The sequence below is a fragment of the Balaenoptera ricei genome, chromosome 9, assembly GCF_028023285.1.
Source record: "Balaenoptera ricei isolate mBalRic1 chromosome 9, mBalRic1.hap2, whole genome shotgun sequence".
NCBI classification, from domain to species: Eukaryota; Metazoa; Chordata; class Mammalia; order Artiodactyla; family Balaenopteridae; genus Balaenoptera; species Balaenoptera ricei.
The window spans coordinates 9,040,522-9,061,254 of record NC_082647.1 but is presented as its reverse complement, the minus strand read 5'-3'; the positions used below and the strand labels follow the sequence as shown (position 1 = coordinate 9,061,254).

The window sequence follows — 20,733 nt, the reverse complement described above, 5'->3', positions numbered from 1 at the left end:
CAGCAAGCTTTGCGTTCTTTAATGACATAGTTATCTTCTGCATTCTGGCTTTGTATAACCTTTATCAACACGATCAGGTGGTTATCTGCTTTGAGGGAGGTCTTTGCTCTCTCTGCCTCTGCACTCTCTTCTAATCCATGTGTTCTGCTACATCAACATGGGCTGTTACCTTCCCAAGATGTAGATCTGGCCCTGTGCCTTCCCCTCAGGGCACCGTCTTTTCACACGTAGACCCAGATCTTCCATATGAAGCAGTAGACCCTTCATCTTCCAGTTTTAACCCTGCCAGGACTTATGACCCTTGTGTAGTTCACGCAGAACTGCTGAGCTCTTTAAGGCAACCGCATATGCCCTTCCCCTATCTGTCTGGATTTCTCTTAATCTTAATTCTCTTTTAACAGGGGAGCTCATCTGTTAGTTCTTTCTTAAAACTCACCTCTTTACCTCCATTGCCCCACTTTCTTGGTGCAGTGATAACGGATGTAGAAGATATTTCGGTGAGTGCTAGTTGATATCAGACATTTCATAATGATTTCTCAGATTCACTTTTTTTCAGATCTATGGAATAAGTCTTGTCAGTAATTTAAAGATTTTTTTCCTTGTTTGACCAAATTTTAAAAGTTTTTCGTTTCTAAGATATAATAAGGGAATTTACTGTAGAAAATATTTCAGAATATAGATTATCTGAGGTATAAGGCCAACATATCAGGAAACAGCTGCCATTGAAAAGGTAGTTTATTACTAACAGTTCCCGAGAGGAGAGGGCACATCTGCTGTGGGGGGGGGGGGGGGGGATGGGGAGGCCAGAAGGAGAAGGGGAGGGCAGGAAAGAGCCTTTATTGTGGTTTCCACAGGAAGGAATGGATGAGGCTGAGTAAGCAGGTTCAGAGTTGGCTAGTTTGAATTACCTCAGAGGCTCTGGGGCACAGGGGCTTCCCTTGTTGTTTGGTACCTGAGCCTGGGGTGATTAGGGCAGCTGGATAGTGGCCTGGAGTGCGACAACCATAGAGAGGAGGTAGCTGGGTTGTGGAGTCTTGATTGGTTGGTTTGTATTTGGAGAGAGTGTTTGCAGGAATTGTCTCACCCTGGGAGGGGCAGTCCCCCCAGGGTCAGCAAGGCCCCACATGTCAACACATCAAAGTACAGAAAACGGAAGATGTGGTTAATACCGAGGGGAAAGTGGAAGCCAGCTGTGGTAGCTTGGAGAAATTGCCGGAGTGTTGACACCCCTTCTGCCATTCCCCTTTTACTTATCGGGATAGTTTATCTTTTCCTCAGTATTGTATAAATTACCATGAAAACAATGCCTCAAAACAAGTCCCTAAATCAACCTGCCATCCCTTAGCCAATATAGTGTTGAAATTTGGGTCCAACACTGACAATAATGTTTTCAGTGGAACTAGAAGTAGAAGTAAGTTTAACTGAGTAATGATACAGAAAATCTGAAATAAATGTTAAGAATCATTTATATTAAAAGACATTCTGGGGGATTTCTTGATGTCTGGTTCCTTTCCTCATCTGTGAGCTATTTACTTAGGGCTTGTAATTCTAGATAGTCTCCTCCTTAGCAGAGAAATAGATTGCATATGGTGAAAAACTGTAGAGCTATTTTCAGTAAACAGTAATATTATCACAGAGAAGGCAAGTCTAATTTGCTTGACTTTTCGATTTTCAAAAATAAATAAAAATAGCTTACACATAGATTTCCTACAATAGATTTTATGCTAATTTATAGTGCTAATTTTCAGAAATTGCTTATTATCTCTGTATTATTAGATGTATTAGAGCTATAACCCTGTTCAGAAGCAGAGCACTCTGATTTTCTGATGTCCTCTGTGTGTGTGTGTGTGTGTGTGTGTGTGTGTGTGTGTGTGTGTGTGTGTGAATGAATGACTATTTCCCTTAAATAAATTAAAAGGAAAAGATAAATTTTGTATTTTAACTCATACTAGAGTTAAATGTTTTCATTTTGACTTATTAAAAAACAACTCCAGTGTGAGTGTAATGAAAGCATTTCAAGTTTTAAAGTATTTATCTGTATCAGAAACACACAGTTGTATTTTTTTTAATAAATTTATTTTATTCATTTATTTTTGGCTGCGTTGGGTCTTCTTTGCTGCATGTGGGCTTTCTCTAGTTGCCGCGAGTGGGGGCTACTCTGCCTTGTGGTGCACGGGCTTCTCGTTGCGGTGACTTTTCGTTGCCCATGCGGGCTTCAGTAGTTGCAGCACGCAGGCTCAGTAGTTGTGGCTTGCGGGCTCTAGAGCGCAGGCTCAGTAGTTGTGGTGCATGGGCTTAGTTGCTCCGTGGCATGTGGGATCTTCCCAGACCAGGGCTCAAACCCGTGTCCCCTGCATTGGCAGGCAGATTCTTAACCACCGCACCACCAGGGAAGCCCTGTAATATTTATATAAATGCCTGTCATTAAAACATATGTAAGTCTGTACTCTTGGAGAGAAAACTGCTTGCACCAGGTATGGTTTTGAAGGAAAATGAGAACAGAGGAATGCCCCTTTTGCCATGTTTTCTCAAATACCAATTTTTTTTTTTAATTGAAGTATAGTTGATTTAGAATATCATGTTAGTTTCAGGTGTACAGCACAGTGATTCAGTAATATATATATTCCTTTTCAGATTCTTTTGCCTTACAGGTTATTACAAGACATTGAGTATAGTTTCCTGTGCTATACAGTAGGTCCTTGTTGGTTATCTATTTTTTATATATAGTAGTGTGTCTATGTTAATCCCAGCCTCCTAATTTATCCCTCCCCTCTTTCTCCCCTTTGGTAACCGTAAGTTTGTTTTCTAAGTTTGTGAGTCTCTTTCTGTTTTGTAAATAAGTTCATTTGTATCATTTTTTTAGATTCCACATATAAGGGACATCATATGATATTCATCTTTCTCCGGCTTACTTAGTATGATAATTTTTAGGTCCATCCATGTTGCTGCAAATGGTATCACCTCATTCTTTTTTATGGCTGAGTAGTATTCCGCTGTACATATGTACCACATCTTCTTTATCCATTCATCTGTTGATGGACATTTAGGTTGTTTCCATGACTTGGCTATTGTAAACAGTGTTGCAATGAACAGTGGGGTGCATGCAGCTCAAATACCAATTATGTTTAAATCAGTTTAAGAAATGTTTATTGTGTGAGAAATACAAAGTGGAACAAACCAGAGTCTACTGTACCTTAGGAAAGTTTAAAGTTCCAGAGGAAATCAGACCCATAAAGAGATAATTTCAATATAAGATGAGGAGGGATACGATAAAAGTATCCAAGGGTGCTGTGGAGGAATAGATGAGGGCTGTTTCACACAAGGAAACCTTTCTAGTAGGTGAACTTTATCTGAAGCTTGGAGGATGCCTAAACTTAAACTAGATTTTTTTAAAATAGCTGTTCATTGAAGGAAGTGAGCTTACCGCGAGGAAAGGCACTAGGTGAAATTAGCAAGGGATTTAGTTGGTTTACCATCAGCAACACTTAAGGAAAAAGATGGTGCTAAAATGTGAGGGTGTCAGGAAGGCAGGAGCTCTATCACTGAGGGTCTTGCAGGCCACACTAAAGAGTTTTTCAGTAAAATAGTTTATTTCAGAAAGATCTTACTAGCTTCAGTGTGGAGGATAAATTTAAGGGGAATAAGACCAGAGGATGGGAGTTGCTCATTCACCATGTTAATGCGATAGACAGTATGTGAGGCGATGGGAGCCTGGTGGCAGTGCATATAAAAAGCCAGCTATGTGTTTGAAAAACACGGACATGCTAAATTTCACTGGACTTGGAACTGACGGAACATAGGTGCATGAGAAAGGGAGGAGCTAAGGAAAAGCCCAGAGCTCTGTCTTAAGTGACTGGATAATGGATATAAGAACAGGAGCAGTAAGACCCAGAGAAAGAATTATGTGTTGGGCAGGTAGAGTTAGATATGCCTGTGGAAGGTCCATGTGGATCAGTCTTTCAGGCAACTGGATACTGGAGTCCCAGTGTTGTGGATAAATGAAATCAGACTTCTCTGATGTGATTGTTCTTGTCCTACCATGAGTTATCAAGCTCTTAAGGGCAAAGCAACACATTTTAAGGAGAAATATTGCACAAAATGTGAGATGATGGCCTTTATGAAAGAGCCTTTGTGGTTTTTATTTTGTTTTATTTTTCCCAAAGTAAAAGTGATTTTTTTAAGTCTATCTCTAGATTATATTTTAAAGGATTTGAAGAAGGCTCATTTGCTGCTACTACTCTAAATTAGCTGTTATTGACATTTTAGAATCTATTTAAACTATCTATTTACATTTAAACCACAGATATATTGAAAGGAAAGGGCAGTGGGTTAGAAGAAGGTGATTAATCAGAAACAGTCTGCAGATGAGATGAAATGGACTCGGTTCCACTAGAGTTAATGTCTGTCAATTAAATAACACCGAGTCAATTAATCATAATGGCATGAATTTTTCCCCCACCACAAAAAAAGTAACACGAAATTACCATTCTTTTTCTCTAACAATTGAAACCTTGGTTATAATAGTAGTTGTGGCACCAAGGGTGGATCAGAGTGATTCTTGAAATTTCTTCCAATCGAGTGATTCAGATTTTTAAAGAAGAAGTTTAAAGAAGTTTATTCTACTTTAATCCAGTGCTTTGAGTGTGCATGATAACATGCAATCATTCAACAAATACTTAACGAATATTGACTTACCCACTGTTGTAAGTACTGAGCTTCAGGGTGGAGCAAAAGTCTCTGATGCATATACATTCTTAGAGGTGGAGGCATGCTGTAAATTCATAAGCCCGTCAATATATCAGGTAGTAGGTAGAGATAAATGCTATGAAGAGGAAGACCAGTGAATAAGTAGCTAGAGATGAAGATGGCAGACGTGCTATTTTGTAAAGAAAGGTCAACATATCTAGAATATTAACATCTGACTTTAAAAAAAAGAGAAACAATACATAGATGTGCATCTATGTAAAAATTTGCAAAACTAAGCAAATTCCACCTTGTAGTATTTTTCAACTTTAGTTTCAGAGATATATTTCAAACTCTTGAAAGTGACTTGGGTATTTATATAAATTATATAATGTTAGATTTCATACTACCTCGTTAACATACATCTCTACTGATATCTTTAACGAAGCAATTCAAATGCTTTAATTAAATACTTTAGAAATTTAAAGTCAGAAAATAATTGTTCCAGTGCTCAAGAATCTCACTACAAGAATGCTCATTATATCAATAGAAATGTTTGGATTTGTAGAAAATGTTGGTATTTGTAGAAAACCACAAATTCCTTAGATAAACGTACAAAAAGTATTTTGATATCTATGTGGTGTGATTGTAACTAATTTTTTTTTTTAATAAATTTATTTATTTTTATTTTTGGCTGCGTTGGGTCTTTGTTGCTGCACGCAGGCTTTCTCTAGTTGCGCTGAGCGGGGGCTACTCTTTGTTGTGGTGTGCGGGCTTCTCATAGCAGTGGCTTCTCTTGTTGCAGAGCATGGGCTCTAGGCGCGCGGGCTTCAGTAGTTGTGGCACGCAGGCTCAGTAGTTGTGGCTCGCAGCCTCTAGAGCGCAGGCTCGGTAGTTGTGGCACACGGGCTTAGTTGCTCCGCGGCATGTGGGATCCTCCCAGACCAGGGCTCGAACCCGTGTCTCCTGTGTTGGCAGGGGGATTCCTAACCACTGCGCCACCAGGGAAGCCCTGTAACTAATTTAAATTGATAATTTTTTTGCTTTCTTAACATGACATAAATTTTTTACAGCGAGTACATATTAATTTCATGAAAATAAAACAAAATTATTTTTAAATATTAGGGCTTATGCATTACCACTTAAATATTAATAATCAAATTTATTTAAGGAGTAATCAGTAATCACTTAAACACATATTAGCAATTATCATTATTGCTTTTAAAAGTCACTGTTTATGCAAAAACATTTGATTAACATGAAAAGAGCTTCAAAATATTGCAAATCCTTATGAAAGAGATAACTAAGAAACATTTTATAAGTTTTTGTCCTTTTTTTCTGAATAATTTATTTATTTTGTGGAAGAATAGATCATATAGATGATAACTATATTTGTAGAAAATTTATTGTGTGCAAAGTGGAAAAATAAAAAACCTGCAAGCTTCTCAGGACCATTCTACAATAAAAGAAATAGGGGTTCCTTGGGAAAATGGCTGATTCTAGGTCTGGGGCAGGAAAAGTGCAAGATAAGCTTAGGGCATCATATAGTGACAGAAAGAGAGAAGAGAAAGAGGAAAAAGGAAGAGGATGAGGAGGACTAGGAAGAGGAGAGGGAGGCTTGAGAAGGGGGAAGAGGGAGAAGGGGGAGTGGGAAGAGGGGGAAGGGGGAGAGGAGGGGGGAGAGAAGGAGGAGGAGGGGAGGGGGAAAAGAGGGAGGGGGAAGAGGAAGCAGCAGGGGCCACACCTGTCAAAGAGACACAGGAGCCAACCTGAAAGAGCTCCCAATGGCTAAAGCTGGAAAAATTTGAATAATGATAAGTATTGAATTAAACTCAAAGAATAAATAAACATGCACAATCCCATAATTATATAAATAAATGATTGAATGAATGAATAAATAGAAGAAATCTTCTTTACAGAAGAATTCTAAATAGTATATGTAGATACTCCCCCTCCAGGAGGTAGAACTTAATTCCCCTTACCTTAAACATGGGCTGGACTTGGTGACTCACTTCCGCAGAATAAAGTACGGAAAAGGAAAAATAGTAACCTTACAGTTAAGAAACTCGGCAGACATCAACTTGACCACTATCACAAGTGGAAAGTCATGTTGAAATCGTGCCTCCCCAGATAGGAAGTGCTGAGGACACCCCAACTCTGTGGTTTTCTCCCCAAACTACACCAGTCTAGTCATAAGAAAACTTCAGACCAAGCCAGGATGAGAAGGATTCTACAAAATACCTGACCGGTACTCTTCTAAAGTGTCAAAGTTATGAAAGACAGACTGAGAAAACATCACAGATTGGAGGAGTTGAAGGAAACTAAGGAAACATGATGACGAAATGCAATGTGAGATCCTGGACTGGATCCTGGAATAGGAAAAGCAAACAAAAACATTTGTGAAAACTGGTGAAATCCAAATATAGTCTGTATTTCAGTGAATAGTGTTACACCTAAGTTATGTCTTAGATTAGGCAAATGTACCGGTTATGTAAAATGTTAACATTAGAAGAAACTGGGTGGAGGGTGTGTGGGAACTCACTGTTCTATCTTTGCAACTTTTCACTAAATCAAAAATTATTCCAAAATAAAAAGTTTATTAAAAAGAAAACTGCAGAACAGATTCTTATTGAAGAAACTGGACATCCAAATGATGGTATATTTTTAGCTAATTAAAATCCTGTTTTGGGAAAAACAATATATGAGATTGAAAAAAAAAAAAACTATAGTGTTTAGTAACAAAACTATATAGAGTATGATCCTTCTGTGTATCTATGTACATACATATACATTACATATATACAAATTAAAATAATCAGAAATGTAAGTTATCAGTGGTTATTTCATGAAAATAGAATTATGTCCTTTTAATTTTCTTCTTTAAACCTTCCTATTATTCTCAATTTTCTATATGAAAATGAAACATTTATGAGAAAACAAGAAATCAAAACTAATTCCTAAGTACTTATTTGTTTACATTGTGGTGCTATATTCAAATACATTTTTAATTTTTTCAAATAAATAGCATAAATTACATTTCTAATTATATACATTCTTACTTTATGTAAGTGCCTTGCTGCACCAAAGTCAATAAAACATACTAATTTGCTAAAACCTACAATTTCCCCAATTTATAAATAGATTGCCCAAAGCTCAAGCTATTATTATACATTTTGAACCACAATTAAATGAAATGACATTCTCCTTTCTCTTTCCCTTCCTCTCTCTAATTACACACACACACACACACGTATATGTAATAATGTATAGATTCTTGCATTATTCCATACATTAGATAGAGAGATAGATGCATAAAATCTAGAATGACACACCATCAATACTGGTTACCCATTAAGACTGGTGATCTCTTGTTTTTGGGATTCACATTCTACATTCTATATTTCTGTATTGTTCCTTTCTTTTTAACAATAAACATATATTACATGTGTAGTAAAAATTAGCAAAGGTACTTTTGTAAAATAATAAAATCTTTAGATGATAAACAATTTTCCAAAATATCTCATCTGAGTATCTCCAAATTCAGAAAGTAAAGACTAAGTAACAATGAAATGTTTTAAAATAAAAGCCTTCTCTGCTGTGACGATTTGATGAATTGGGCACATTACCAGATCTCTGAGTTATTGTTAGAAACAAAATCATGGAAGCACTGTGATTTTGCATTCACTTTTTGACTAGCCATATTGTTGTTCAGATTGCTTAAACAGTTCAACCACACATATTTAATCACTGCATAGAAAACTTTGTTCTAGGGAGTGAAAAGCAATCCGGGTAATAGGGGGAAAAATATGGCTTGTCCCAAAATAAGCACAACATACTATTAGATGTCAAATGAAATTGTAATGTATTTTGTAGGAAATGGAACTAAACTCTGATGAATTTTACAATATCCCAGACTCTCTTAAAAGTGTATGGTGTGTGCTTATGTATAAATTATATATCATAGATTATTTCTAGGAATTTTGTAATTTCAAAGCCAACTCTGAGTTCACATCCACTTGCTAATATTGTGCAAGCATTTAACCCACTCCTAGAAGAACAGTTTGGATTTTGTGATGTGAGTGATCTGGCTTGCAGAGCATTTTTATTAGTTTCTCAACTGCCCACTGACCACTTACTATTTGTAAAATGAGGTTTGGTCCTCATGAAAAACATTCCTTGTGTTTTTTTTTAACATCGTAGGACTGTCTAAATGATGACCATCCTTCTTGTCACTTATTTCATTGCCCTAAAAGTAAGGAAGAAAGGCATCAACATTTGCATAAGTCACGCTTCTGTACCTGGACCTGAATGTATATTTTGAGTTAGGAGAAAACGGGGGAGGGGTGAATTCTTTCCTCTGTCTAAGCTCCAGGGACATTTACTTCCTAAGAGATGAATGGGGAATATTTTTTGGCAATTAATATATATTGAAGGTGTATTAAACGATGACGTGTCTGTTATTCAACTGTCATTGATATGAAATTGACTGCAAAATTACTTTCTGGAATTCAGAATTTACTCCCTCCTTCTGACTTTTTGTTTATGCACTTTTCAAGACAAAAAGTAATTTCAACCAGCTGCTGGATTATAAATTCAACCTGGGATCCAATAATCAGATTCCACATTTTATCTGTTTTATCTCTCATCACAGATGATAAAGATATTGCAATTGGAATTCAGCTATGACAGTATAGGTGATTAAGCTAAAATCTAATTGGCTTTGCAGTGTTAGCAGAAGCCAAAATTTAATGGCTGCTTTTTTTTCCTCCATAGTAAATAAACCTCTGTGATTCACACTCTCAGAACAGAATTCTGTTGATTAAGAAAATTTGTATGACTATACAAAGTCTTATAGTAAATTATTGACTATAAGAATTAAAACAAAATTCCAAGTTATATTTTTCTTTGTGAACTTTTTAGAATGTAACAATTCTCTGAACTATTATTTAAAAACATAAATGTTTGCAGTGGTAGGATATTTTTAAATATTCAAAATCTATTGATGATTTGAAGGGAAAAGTTAGAGATATTCTAAGCAATATTTGAAATAACTGTATTCATATCAATTCACTTTATAGAATTAGTTAAAAGCAAAACTTATACTGGCAAGTACTGCACAGAAAGAGTGAATATACCTATGGTAGCTCTGCTCCTCCACCTAGGCTGCCATGATGTAGCATGCTATTGTTACTGTTACCGGGATCCCAAGTAGTCCCCATGCTGATTGAAGTAAACCAGTGCCAGAGAACTAGGACATGTAATCAGAAGATATTTATTTCTCTGACAGCCTTTGAACTTGCTATTATTTTTCTCCAATGTCTCCCTGTGGATTCTTTGGCAAGACCTTACCCCAAACTGAGAGCCAGCTTCATCCTGGCTTATAATTCTACGGTAATTAGAACTGTCCAATTTGTCTAGATTCTCTACAATTTAATATTAAGAGCTAAAAGTATTTTCAATGATAAAGGTCTAATTATGGTAACTAAGCTTCTATTTGTACTTAAAATTTGATCTGAATGATTACAGTTCATCGTTGACCCATTCCATGGGCTGGCAACCCACTAACCAACAGTGTGTAATAAATAAAATCATCTCATTTTCTATTTCTGGTGTGAATAAGTAGCAATTATTAAACTATTGCCCACCATCCCCTGTTTCTGAGCGTGGTGAAAAAATTGTTCACATTTCTTAAAAAGTTTATATAATTTCATGTTTTCAATGAAATTCCCTAAAATCAAATTAGAGCTACTCTTATCATAGTATAGGCTAGATACTTGTTCTTCTAATTATACATGGGTAAGGTTGTCTTTGTTTAGTGTAGTCGAAAACATGGGCAACCCAACTCTCCATTCCAAAGGCAAGGGGCTAACAAGGAATTTGAGACAGACATGAGTCCTAGAAGCAAATGGTAAAAGCTTCTTAAAGTTCAGTTCACTATATCTAGGCACTACCATGAAGTTAAGTGAAACTGTAGTAGAATATAAAAACCATTAGAAAAATGAGTATACCATAAACCCTGCATTCCAAGATCCTTCATTGTTATGTCATAGAAAAGAAAATTTGTGAGCAAAATATTGATATATATTTGAAATCATAAACAGCCTCATTTAAGAAGGAAAATAATAAAATCTCATAATATCTCAGGGATTAAAAATTTTACTTTTTTCAAGTAAACTCCAAACTTCTAAGTTAAAAATTTGAAGCATGTAAAAGTCATTGATGGAACTTATGTTATTAGTATTACAGTTTATATTGATAAAGGTTTCTGTGATCATTCTTTATGAGTACTTCCCATAAAATCCACTTCAGGACAAACAATCAACCAAAATAAGAAATCGAACAAGAACCCAGGGCTAAAGAGTTTTCAGGAAAAAAACACTTTTTTCTCATTTATTCTGTGTAGACACCCACTGAAAGAAGATATACTTCACACTGGATGGCAACATACAATAATTAAACTAACACATTATTTATTTCTTCTTTTAGGGGCTGATGTTATCAACTTTGATGGCCATGTTGTGTTACCATATAGATTCAGAAACAAGAAGATGAAAACACTGAAAGATGTCATCGCTTTGAAATTTAAAACGTCCGAAAGTGAAGGCGTAATCTTGCATGGGGAAGGACAGCAAGGGGATTATATTACTTTGGAACTGAAAAAAGCCAAGCTGGTCTTCAGTTTAAACCTAGGTATGTCCTGACTTTTGGCACCATTCTTTTCATTTATTAGTCTTCCCATTAGTTAAATGCTAATGGTCTTTAATCCTTAAAATGTAAATTACAAAAAGAGTAAACATTATATTGTCAATCCAGTTTTAATTCATAGTGGTTGATATATATTGATATACTTATTCATTCAAAAATATGTATTAAACACCTGTACTCTGCGGGTACTATACGAGCATCTGGGATACAGGGGTGAAAAAATGGAGTTCTTTGAGTTCATGAAGTTTATGACACAGTGGAGGCATCAGACACTATATTATCTATTACTATTTTTATAAAACAACTAAATCCAAAGAAATGACTTCAAATAATGATGAGGAGTATGAAATCAATTAAATAGGTTAATATATAAAGGATATTGCATAGGCAAGATGGGTCAACATTAGAATATGTAGTGAAGAAAGTCCTCCCTGAGAAGATATTCATGCTGAGATTTCAGTGATGACAAAAACAAGCCCTACAAATTTCTGAGAGAAGGTTAATTGAGAGGAGGGAATCACGAAAGACTAAGACCTGGCATGCTCAAGGAACAGGAAAAGGCTGGTGTGGATATTTGTAATGAGTAAGTTGGATAAAAGATGAAATCCAAACATTGAGGATTGTTGAAATCCTGTAGTATCCTTTAGGGCGTGGTAAAAGGTTTAGATAGTATTTTAAGAATGGGAAGCTATTAGTAGGCTTTAAACTATAGCATCATGATCTTATTTTTTTTAATGTACTGAGGCTTCTGTAAGAGAAAACACTTGCATCAACATGAGAGTCTGGTACAGTGAGAGACAGCATGGCTTGCAGAAGGTGGCTATCAGTGGAGATGTAGAGGAATTGATCCACTTGGGAGATGATTCTGGTGGTAAACTCAGTATCATTTGTAATGATTTGGATATGGAGTAAGAAAGAAAGATAATGTATAAGGGATAATTCCTAGGGTATGGCTTGAGTTCCAAATGGACATTAGCACCATTTTCAGAAATACAGAGAGCTTTGTTTTCTCCACAGAGTTTCTTCTAATAGAGAAGTATTAGTTTCTTCCAACAGAGGAAGTCTGGAGATCTGTTTGGATATGGTGCATTTTAGTTGCCTATTAGGCATCAAAGTTGAGATTTCAACTAGGGAGTTGCATGTATGAGATTAACAGGAGAAGAAGCTACATGGAGACTGAGGAGAAGTGGACAGTGGATAGGAGGAAATGCTAGTATGTGGCATCACAGAGACCAGGGAAGGACAAGAGGCGGTCTACTATGGTCTACTGCGTCAAATTCGCCTAAAATGTCACTTAAAGAAGAAGACAGAAAAGTGAGGTCACTGTTTGGCAACATTGTGGTTACTGTTGATTTATTCTCAGTGGAATAGAAAGGACAGTAGTTTTATTGTCATCAGTTAAGAAAAGATGAAAGGTGTGGGAATGAATATTTTTAATATAATCAACTAGAAATGAAGGAATCAGAGAAATGATATGTTTGCTGGAGAATGAGATGAAACTCAAAGAAGGAGTTATTGTTTTGTTTTGGGCTTTTGTTGTTGTTTTTAAGTGGACAATCCTAATACTTGTTTGGTTGTTGATAATGTAGCTAAGGTTTCCTTAAAGCTAAAGGGAAGATCCACAACACAGATACTGACATTCAGAGTTACAATTCATGCAAATCAACAGTACATTTATACTCCTCTTGCTTGCCTAAAAATTTGGGGATTTATGCAAGAGTTGTTTGAAGGGCATCATATATTCTGTATTTTTTATGCTGCAGTGATTTTAGAATTCTATAAAGATTTTATAATCTATAAAGATTATAAAAGACTTTATAATCTTTATAGAATTCTTTTATAATCTTTTAAAATTCACATGTTAAATGCATCCCAATGGAAAGCTATAAAACTAAAAATTAGAACACAAAAAGAGATCCTGCCTATTTACTTTCCTTATCAATATGGTTGTTCCAACATTCTTAAATACGGCTTGTGTTCCGTATATTAACTTTTATTACTTTGAAAATCAAAATTATACTAAAAATTAAAACTTCAGTTAGTTTTTTTGGTTGATAATACTTGCTATAGTGTCTACAAAGATTTATCTTTTATTATAAAACTTTTCACATTCAAAATCTCTGATAGAAATCATAATTTCAATAACAAAAAAGAAAATTATCCAAAAATGCTGATTATATAATTACACAAAAATATTTAAATTTTTATATTAAAAAATCATAAAATGAAAATGCCTGCCAAAACCTGGGAAAATGCAAATGTCAAATATAGAAGTTTAATGTCATTCGTGAATAAAAAATTCATTCCACTCTGTAATAATACCAAGACTTTAGGAGGAAAATATTGCCAAAAAATATAAGGAAAACTTGTAGAAGAAACATTATAAATAATCTATAAACACCAAATGCTCAAACTGTCTATAAAAGAAATATACAATAAAATAACAAGATTCCAATTTTTTCAAGTAAATAAATTTTAAAAATGATAGTATCTGTGTTGGTGAGTTATGTGACAAAAAGGATTCTTTGTACTGTTCCTGAAAATATTTCAAGAAAACAATCTGATAATGTATCTTCAGATATTTTAAATTCTTTATATATTTTGGTCCAATAATCATAAAGAAGTAATAAGAAATAACTTTAGGATTTAAGTCCAAGGACGTACTTTGCAATATTTGTTACAATAACAAACAAAAATTGAAAGAAATAAAGCTTAACATATAGAAATAGGTGGGTATGTGTTTAAAATGTCTGTGAATAATTTGGGGAATACTGTAGAGCATTAAATGAAAACTGTAGGAAAATATAAATAATATATCAATATTTTTATATTATATGTATGAATTATATGCATTATATAATTATATGTATATATAATTAAATGTATGTAAATGAAAAATGTCTGGAAGGAAATAGACCACTCTATCTTTAGTGATGGAAATGAGTGATTAATGTTTTACACATTAATTCTTTATAATATTCTCTATTTATAATATTAAACATGTATTCATGCATTACCTGGGAGAAAAATATCCCTAGTTTTTGAAAAAAAGGTTCAGTAGAAGCTAAGAAGGAGGGATGGGGGAAGAGAAACCAGAAAACCAAACATAAGTGCTTTTTAAAAACATGCACGCTCACACATACACACGCACACGCGCACACACACACACTCAGAGCAATTGGATCATATCCAAAGAAGTTTATTTTTTAAACCTTTCTCCTGTTTTTTTTAAAAACAGTGAAACGTATAGAGTAGCCTTTAAAAGCCGCTGGGGCTTGTAAGAGTGTGACATTACTGTTCTGAAACGAGAACTGATCATATGGCCTCACAAAAAAGATCATTACCATGTCATTGGAAAGCAGTTTGCGCAGAGTTTTATTGACTAGAATTTATGACAGCCATGGAAACACATCCACTCAAATATCCGCTGTCACTCTTTAATGCTGTTGCCTAAATATCAGGCACATGAGTTGCTGCTTTGTCTTCTAGTCTAAATATTTAAAGTAATGAAACTGAATGTAGTCTTTCACTTAAATGTATTCTTTCTTTTCTTTCTCCCTGTCCCACTGCCAATGTACATACACAATCATAATCACAATCACAGGGCAACATTTGATTTCATCACCAAAAGGAAAGAAATTTCATCTAGGAAATCCATAGAAAATGTCAGGTATAGGCATATTAGCATCCTAAATGTGAAAAAATGAAAATAATTCTTCAGTCAATTGTGTGTTTCTCTGATTTCTATTATGCTATTTATTCTGAAGCAATATTGTATTTTTATAGCATTTAGCTTTGCCTGACCATCAAAAGCAATGCTTGATTAGACAAAATAAAAAATGGTAAAAAATATGTAAACAGCCTCCAGAGATGACCTTAGTACATTTCAGATTCTCACAACCTTCCACTCTTATTTATAGTCTTGTTGCTATGGAGATCTTATTTCAAAACTGGATTAATGCTGCATATATAATTTTGCAGTTTTTTATTTTAAAGTATAACTTGAGTAAACTTTCCATGACATTAAATATTATACTGATTATGGCTTTTGGAATCAGAAAAAAAAACAACTGAAAATTGTCATGCCGTGTCTTCTTGACCAAAAATAATAACAACAACAATAATAAAAAATTAACAGGTAACATTTAATGAATGTTCACTATATGTCAGGAAGTGTGTAAGTTCTTTGCTTGTACTAATTAATTTAATCCTTACAGCAACCTTGTAAAGCAGGTACTATTATTCTTCCCTTTTTACGTGTGAGGAAAGAGAGGCCCAGAGAACTGTCCACTTGGCCAGGATCATGGAGCAAGCCAATGGTGGAACCAGCATCAGAATCCAGGCGCTCTGGCCCCAGAGCTCTGGCCCCAGAGCCCATAGGTAACAGCATTAAAGAGTGACAGCGGATATTTGAGTGGATGTGTTTCCATGGCTGTCATAAATTCTAGTCAATAAAACTCTACGCAAACTGCTTTCCAATGACATGGTAATGATCTTTTTTGTGAGGCCATATGATCAGTTCTTGTTTCAGGCTTTATAAAGTATCTACCAAATTTAGCAGAATTCATGGTACAGTAATTGAAAAAAAAAAAAAAAAAAGCTCATGTTTTTTAAGGGAGCAGACTTTTTTCCATCTTTAATAGCTTTTATGTAGTTTGAACATACAACTGTTTTTAAGTGTAGTTACATGTTGGTTTTCCCAAGTTAACTTCAGTAGACAGAGCTTTAGAGAAACGTCCACCCTTGGTGTTGTAGATGAAAGGTCTACTTTGACATAGAGTCGTGATGGCTTTGCCTTGTTTCTTTTCCACTCACGTGACTCAGGAAGCAACCAGCTTGGCCCCATATATGGCCACACGTCCGTGACGACAGGAAGTCTGCTGGATGATCACCACTGGCACTCTGTGGTCATTGAGCGCCAGGGCCGGAGCCTCAACCTCACGCTGGACAGAAGCACGCAGCACTTCCGCACCAATGGGGAGTTTGACTACCTGGATTTGGACTATGAGGTAAATCTGAGGATGTATAAGTTGTAATGCATCAAGTGGCTGCCTCAGTTTCCTATTGTCTTGTTGTATTATTGTTAATCAATCATATACCTTCCTATACCATTTTCATTTTATCCTCCAAAGAAAACTTAACTTACAACTTCACAACCTAATTTGTTAATATGTCGTTTTATTTATTTCTAAATTATTCATAATGAGTTCTTAAAACATTTTTAAAAACTTGGTACCAAAATAACATACTGATATATTAAAAGAGAAGGACCATTTATCATGTTATCAGGGCCATTTAACAAAACCAGAATAAATTTAAGTTGTAATCTTTTCTTTGGTAGTTAATTATAACATAAATCGCCTGTTCTTGATGATGTACAGTATATTATGTACATAGGATTGTCTAATATTTATTACAAAATATTGAATAAGAAATCCTGAGTTCTGGTATATGTTAAGTCATTTATACATTCCTGTCTGTAGATAGTTCTTTTGACAAGTTCTGTTTTCTCAGATATCATTGTCATAAAAGAAATAAAAATATAGAATATTTTAAAGAGATTGTCCATAAATAAAAATATTTTTTTACCTTCCAAATGATCAAAGATTAAAAAATAATCAATGATCATATTGGTGCAGTAAAAAATATATATTCTCATAATATACTGGTAGGCATATCAAGTTTTTTACTTATTTGGAGAGCAGTTCAACCTTAAAATGTCCACCAAAAATGTTAATCATAAATAGGGATAAAAGTTCTGTAAGAAGATGTTCATCACTGGGGCACCCCTATGAGTTTGCTGTGCCATCTCCATGTGCCTTGGCCCCCAGTTTTGAAATTGCAGATATATACATATACATATTTGTATGTTACTGATATCCACACATAAATCTTTTAGAACATAGAATGTGCTTACCATAAAGTAGTAAGTGAAAAAGTCAGGATTTACAACTATGTTATTTTCTTTATATGTTTAAATAGTTTCTAAATTTTCTGTAATATACATACATTACATATATTTCTAATTAGAAATTTAGATTAGAATATGCCATATAAACTTTGATATAGAGAGTTTATTAACATTAAAATATATCTAAGGTTATCAGGAAATAATTACTCCTCCAGACATCTCTTTAAAGTAAAAATGATTGTTGAAAGGGAAAGAATGTGAAAATCCCGCAAATTTCTATCTTCTGTAAATTAATATGAATCTTGACTTACGTGGCTTATCTCCTACTGTAGGAGAGAATTTAAAGATGAATTATTCATTCTCCATTAATAAACTTTGAAGTACCATAGAAGAGGTGAGAAATCCTGGAACATTAGTAATGGGCAAACACAATTCCAATTTTCAAAAAACAGAATTAAAAATTTGGGGTTATAGACCCTTTGAGTTTGCAATGAAATCTATGAATATTCATGCACACACAATGCTTTCTACGGGGTCAGCAGTTTCATCGACACTTCGAAGTCCCTCTAGATAGAATACCATGTTTGAGAGCCTCACCTGTAGACAAAAATGCCTGAGACATATTTGTTAGAGAGACACAGGAAAAAAATTTTAATTTACTAGAAATTATCAGGAGAGACTCAACATATTTCTCTTTGTAGAGCTACTACCTGATTACTTTCCTCAGATCCTGCAGTTATTGGCAAAAGCTGCAGCGAAAATGGTTGGGCCTACCTTTATATCTCGACATATTTACCTGAATATAAAGGGATTCTCTTGGCTTATTTGTTTAAAGAAAATTAGGGACTATAGTAGAATCGGTCTCTTAGTGTTTTTGCACACATCTCCTTGCATGAAAGGGCTCATTATGACTAACAAAAGACACACCTATTACTCAGGAAATTGCAAGGATTTTAGGAGCTCTGTGCCAGGAACTGGGAACAAAGACCAAAAATATTTATTATACTACACCATTATTCAATATTTCCATCATGTAGACAAAATAAATGTAAATAACCTCAAGAGCATACATGATAGGAAAATGTAGACATGAGTTCTGAGTAGTTATTAATTTTTTGTTTAATGTAATGTATTGAATTTAAAGCTTATATAATTTAATTTTTAACAATGACTCTAACAGTCAGTTCTCATGAGCCAGTATTGGCAGGATCCAGCCCACCACTGCCAGCGGTTAATTAAATAATACCTAGCCTCATTCCCGGGGATATATTGAAACATCATGAAAGAAGCAATAGAAGACAAGTTTGTTCCTTTGACATAACTCAATGTGGGCATTTCTGGGGGGGGGAGAAGCCTTAACCATTCACCTTATTGACCTCTCTGTAGCCTGTTAAAAGTGAGCCAATCACCGTTGCAGTCAAGCTGTAGCTACATGGTGACCTGAGAAGCGTGCAAGGGTGTACAGAGGCAGTTCACTTCATTCTTCCTCCTCCAGCCAGTGACAACACAGGGCAGGACAGCAGACTGGTGTTTGTCCTGGCTTCTCTCCCTTCGTTATCCAAATGCCAAGATACACCCACTTTGGATGTTATGCCCTTGCCTTTGCCATACGGCTCTGCTTGGAAAGTAGAAGAATGCCTCCCCCTAGTCCATTGCAGAACTGGGCTAGGATTTTAGAAACCGGTTGGGATTTTGTAGAGAATCAACTGCATGAACTCAAATTGGAGCCATAATCCTGGGTTTGAATCCCTTTTTGCCCCTAACTGGTTGTGTGACAGTGGTGAAATCACATTCCCTTTCTATAAAGTGAGTATAATAGCACATTGCTCATAGGGTTCTGTGAGGAGACAACAGGAAGTAATAGAAATCACCACATATATCAGTTATAATTAATAAGACTGAACATAACAGATACATGTTTATTCCTTTCACTTAAAAGGAGCCTGCGGGCAGGTAGCCCTGGGCTCAAATGGCAGCATCATGGTCATCAAGACCACAGTCTACTTTTATCCTGCTGCTACCCCATCCCCTCTGCAAATCACTCCGAGGTAGTTACTCACGTTCCATTTTGCATTCCAGACAGTGCGAAGGCAGGGAGTGAAGAAGATTGTGCCCCCCTCATCCCTTTAATTATAGTTCTTGGAGTCACACACAACCCTTCCACTTAAATCTCATGAGACCAAAACTTGTTCAAAGAGGTTGGTAAATGCTGTGTATTGTCTGGGGAGCATGTGCCTAGCTGAAAAGCTATGTTTTTTTCTTAAAGAAGGTGGGAGAAAGGACACTCAGAGGTATCTAGCAGTCTCTGCCACCCTTTGGAAACTCTTGGTAGCTAACAAAATGGTCAGTGCAATTCTTTTTTAGAGTCAACATCGTCATTGAATGGCAGTGCCATTCATAAGGCAATTGTGTGAGTCATAGCAATATCAGATTATTAATCTAACAACTGCAACAGTTTTTTTTACCATGAGAATGATTACAATATCAGAACGTGTTTCCTTTTATTGATGAGAATACGTAACAAGAAACAAGTAGTGAGCACCTAATATCAAATGATGAGTTACATTAGGAATTGGGATTTGAACCCACATCTCTTAATTGTAAGGAATCTGGTAAATTGAGCCTGTGATGCTTCACCAGGGTACCTTCTATAAGGTAGAACATGAGCCAAGGCTTGTCAAAAACAGAGAAACCGTAAGGAGTGTGTGAATCATAATCCGGAAGGAAAATGAGAGTCCCCCCCATAAAGAAACTACGCACACAGAGAAGGAATAAAACAATACTTTTAAGTAGCATTTAGTAATATTATTCAAAATGTGATGCTGCATGTCATTAAGCCTGGAAGATTTTATTACTGGAGCAGAAATTGATAAAATTGATAAAATGAATTTTAGATGGGAAATACAACACTCCATTAAAGTATCATTAATTCTTACCTTTGTTATTAATTACATGTATATAGCACCTAATAAGTTCAGTTCAATGCCACTTGAAAATATTTTCCTAATCTATTTTAGAATATTCTCTATTATTCATTTTGTAGTTTCCTTATTATTTTTTATGTATCTATTCCTAGTTTTCCTCTTTTCTTCCCATGTTTAAAATCTAAGGTAAATGATATATATACAGCTAACTGGTGTTAATACATTTAATTCTATTTTAAGTGAGGCTTTTCGGTTTTTTATACTGTCTCATAAACCATCATTAATTTGTGCTTTTTCCCTAAAACCAGTTAAGCGTTTAAAATGCATATACACACTACTATATATAAAATAGATAAACAACAAGGACCTACTGTAGAGCACAGGGAACTATATTCTATAGCTTGTAATAACCAATAATGGAAAAGAATCTGAGAAAGAATATATATATGTGTATAACTAAATCACTTTGCTATACACCTGAAACTAACAACATTGTACATTAAAATTTTT

General features: G+C 35.1%; 1 protein-coding gene across 2 annotated transcripts in view; it reads left to right on the top strand.

Annotated features, from left to right (window-relative positions):
- CNTNAP2 (contactin associated protein 2) overlaps positions 1–20,733 on the top strand; it is a 2,085,708-nt gene that overhangs the window by 910,287 nt on the left and 1,154,688 nt on the right. For both annotated transcript variants that reach the window (XM_059933152.1, XM_059933153.1), the window contains 2 exons: positions 11,170–11,373; positions 16,213–16,397. In XM_059933152.1, coding sequence (XP_059789135.1) covers positions 11,170–11,373; positions 16,213–16,397 — 389 coding nt within the window. The remainder of the gene's footprint in view (positions 1–11,169; positions 11,374–16,212; positions 16,398–20,733) is intronic.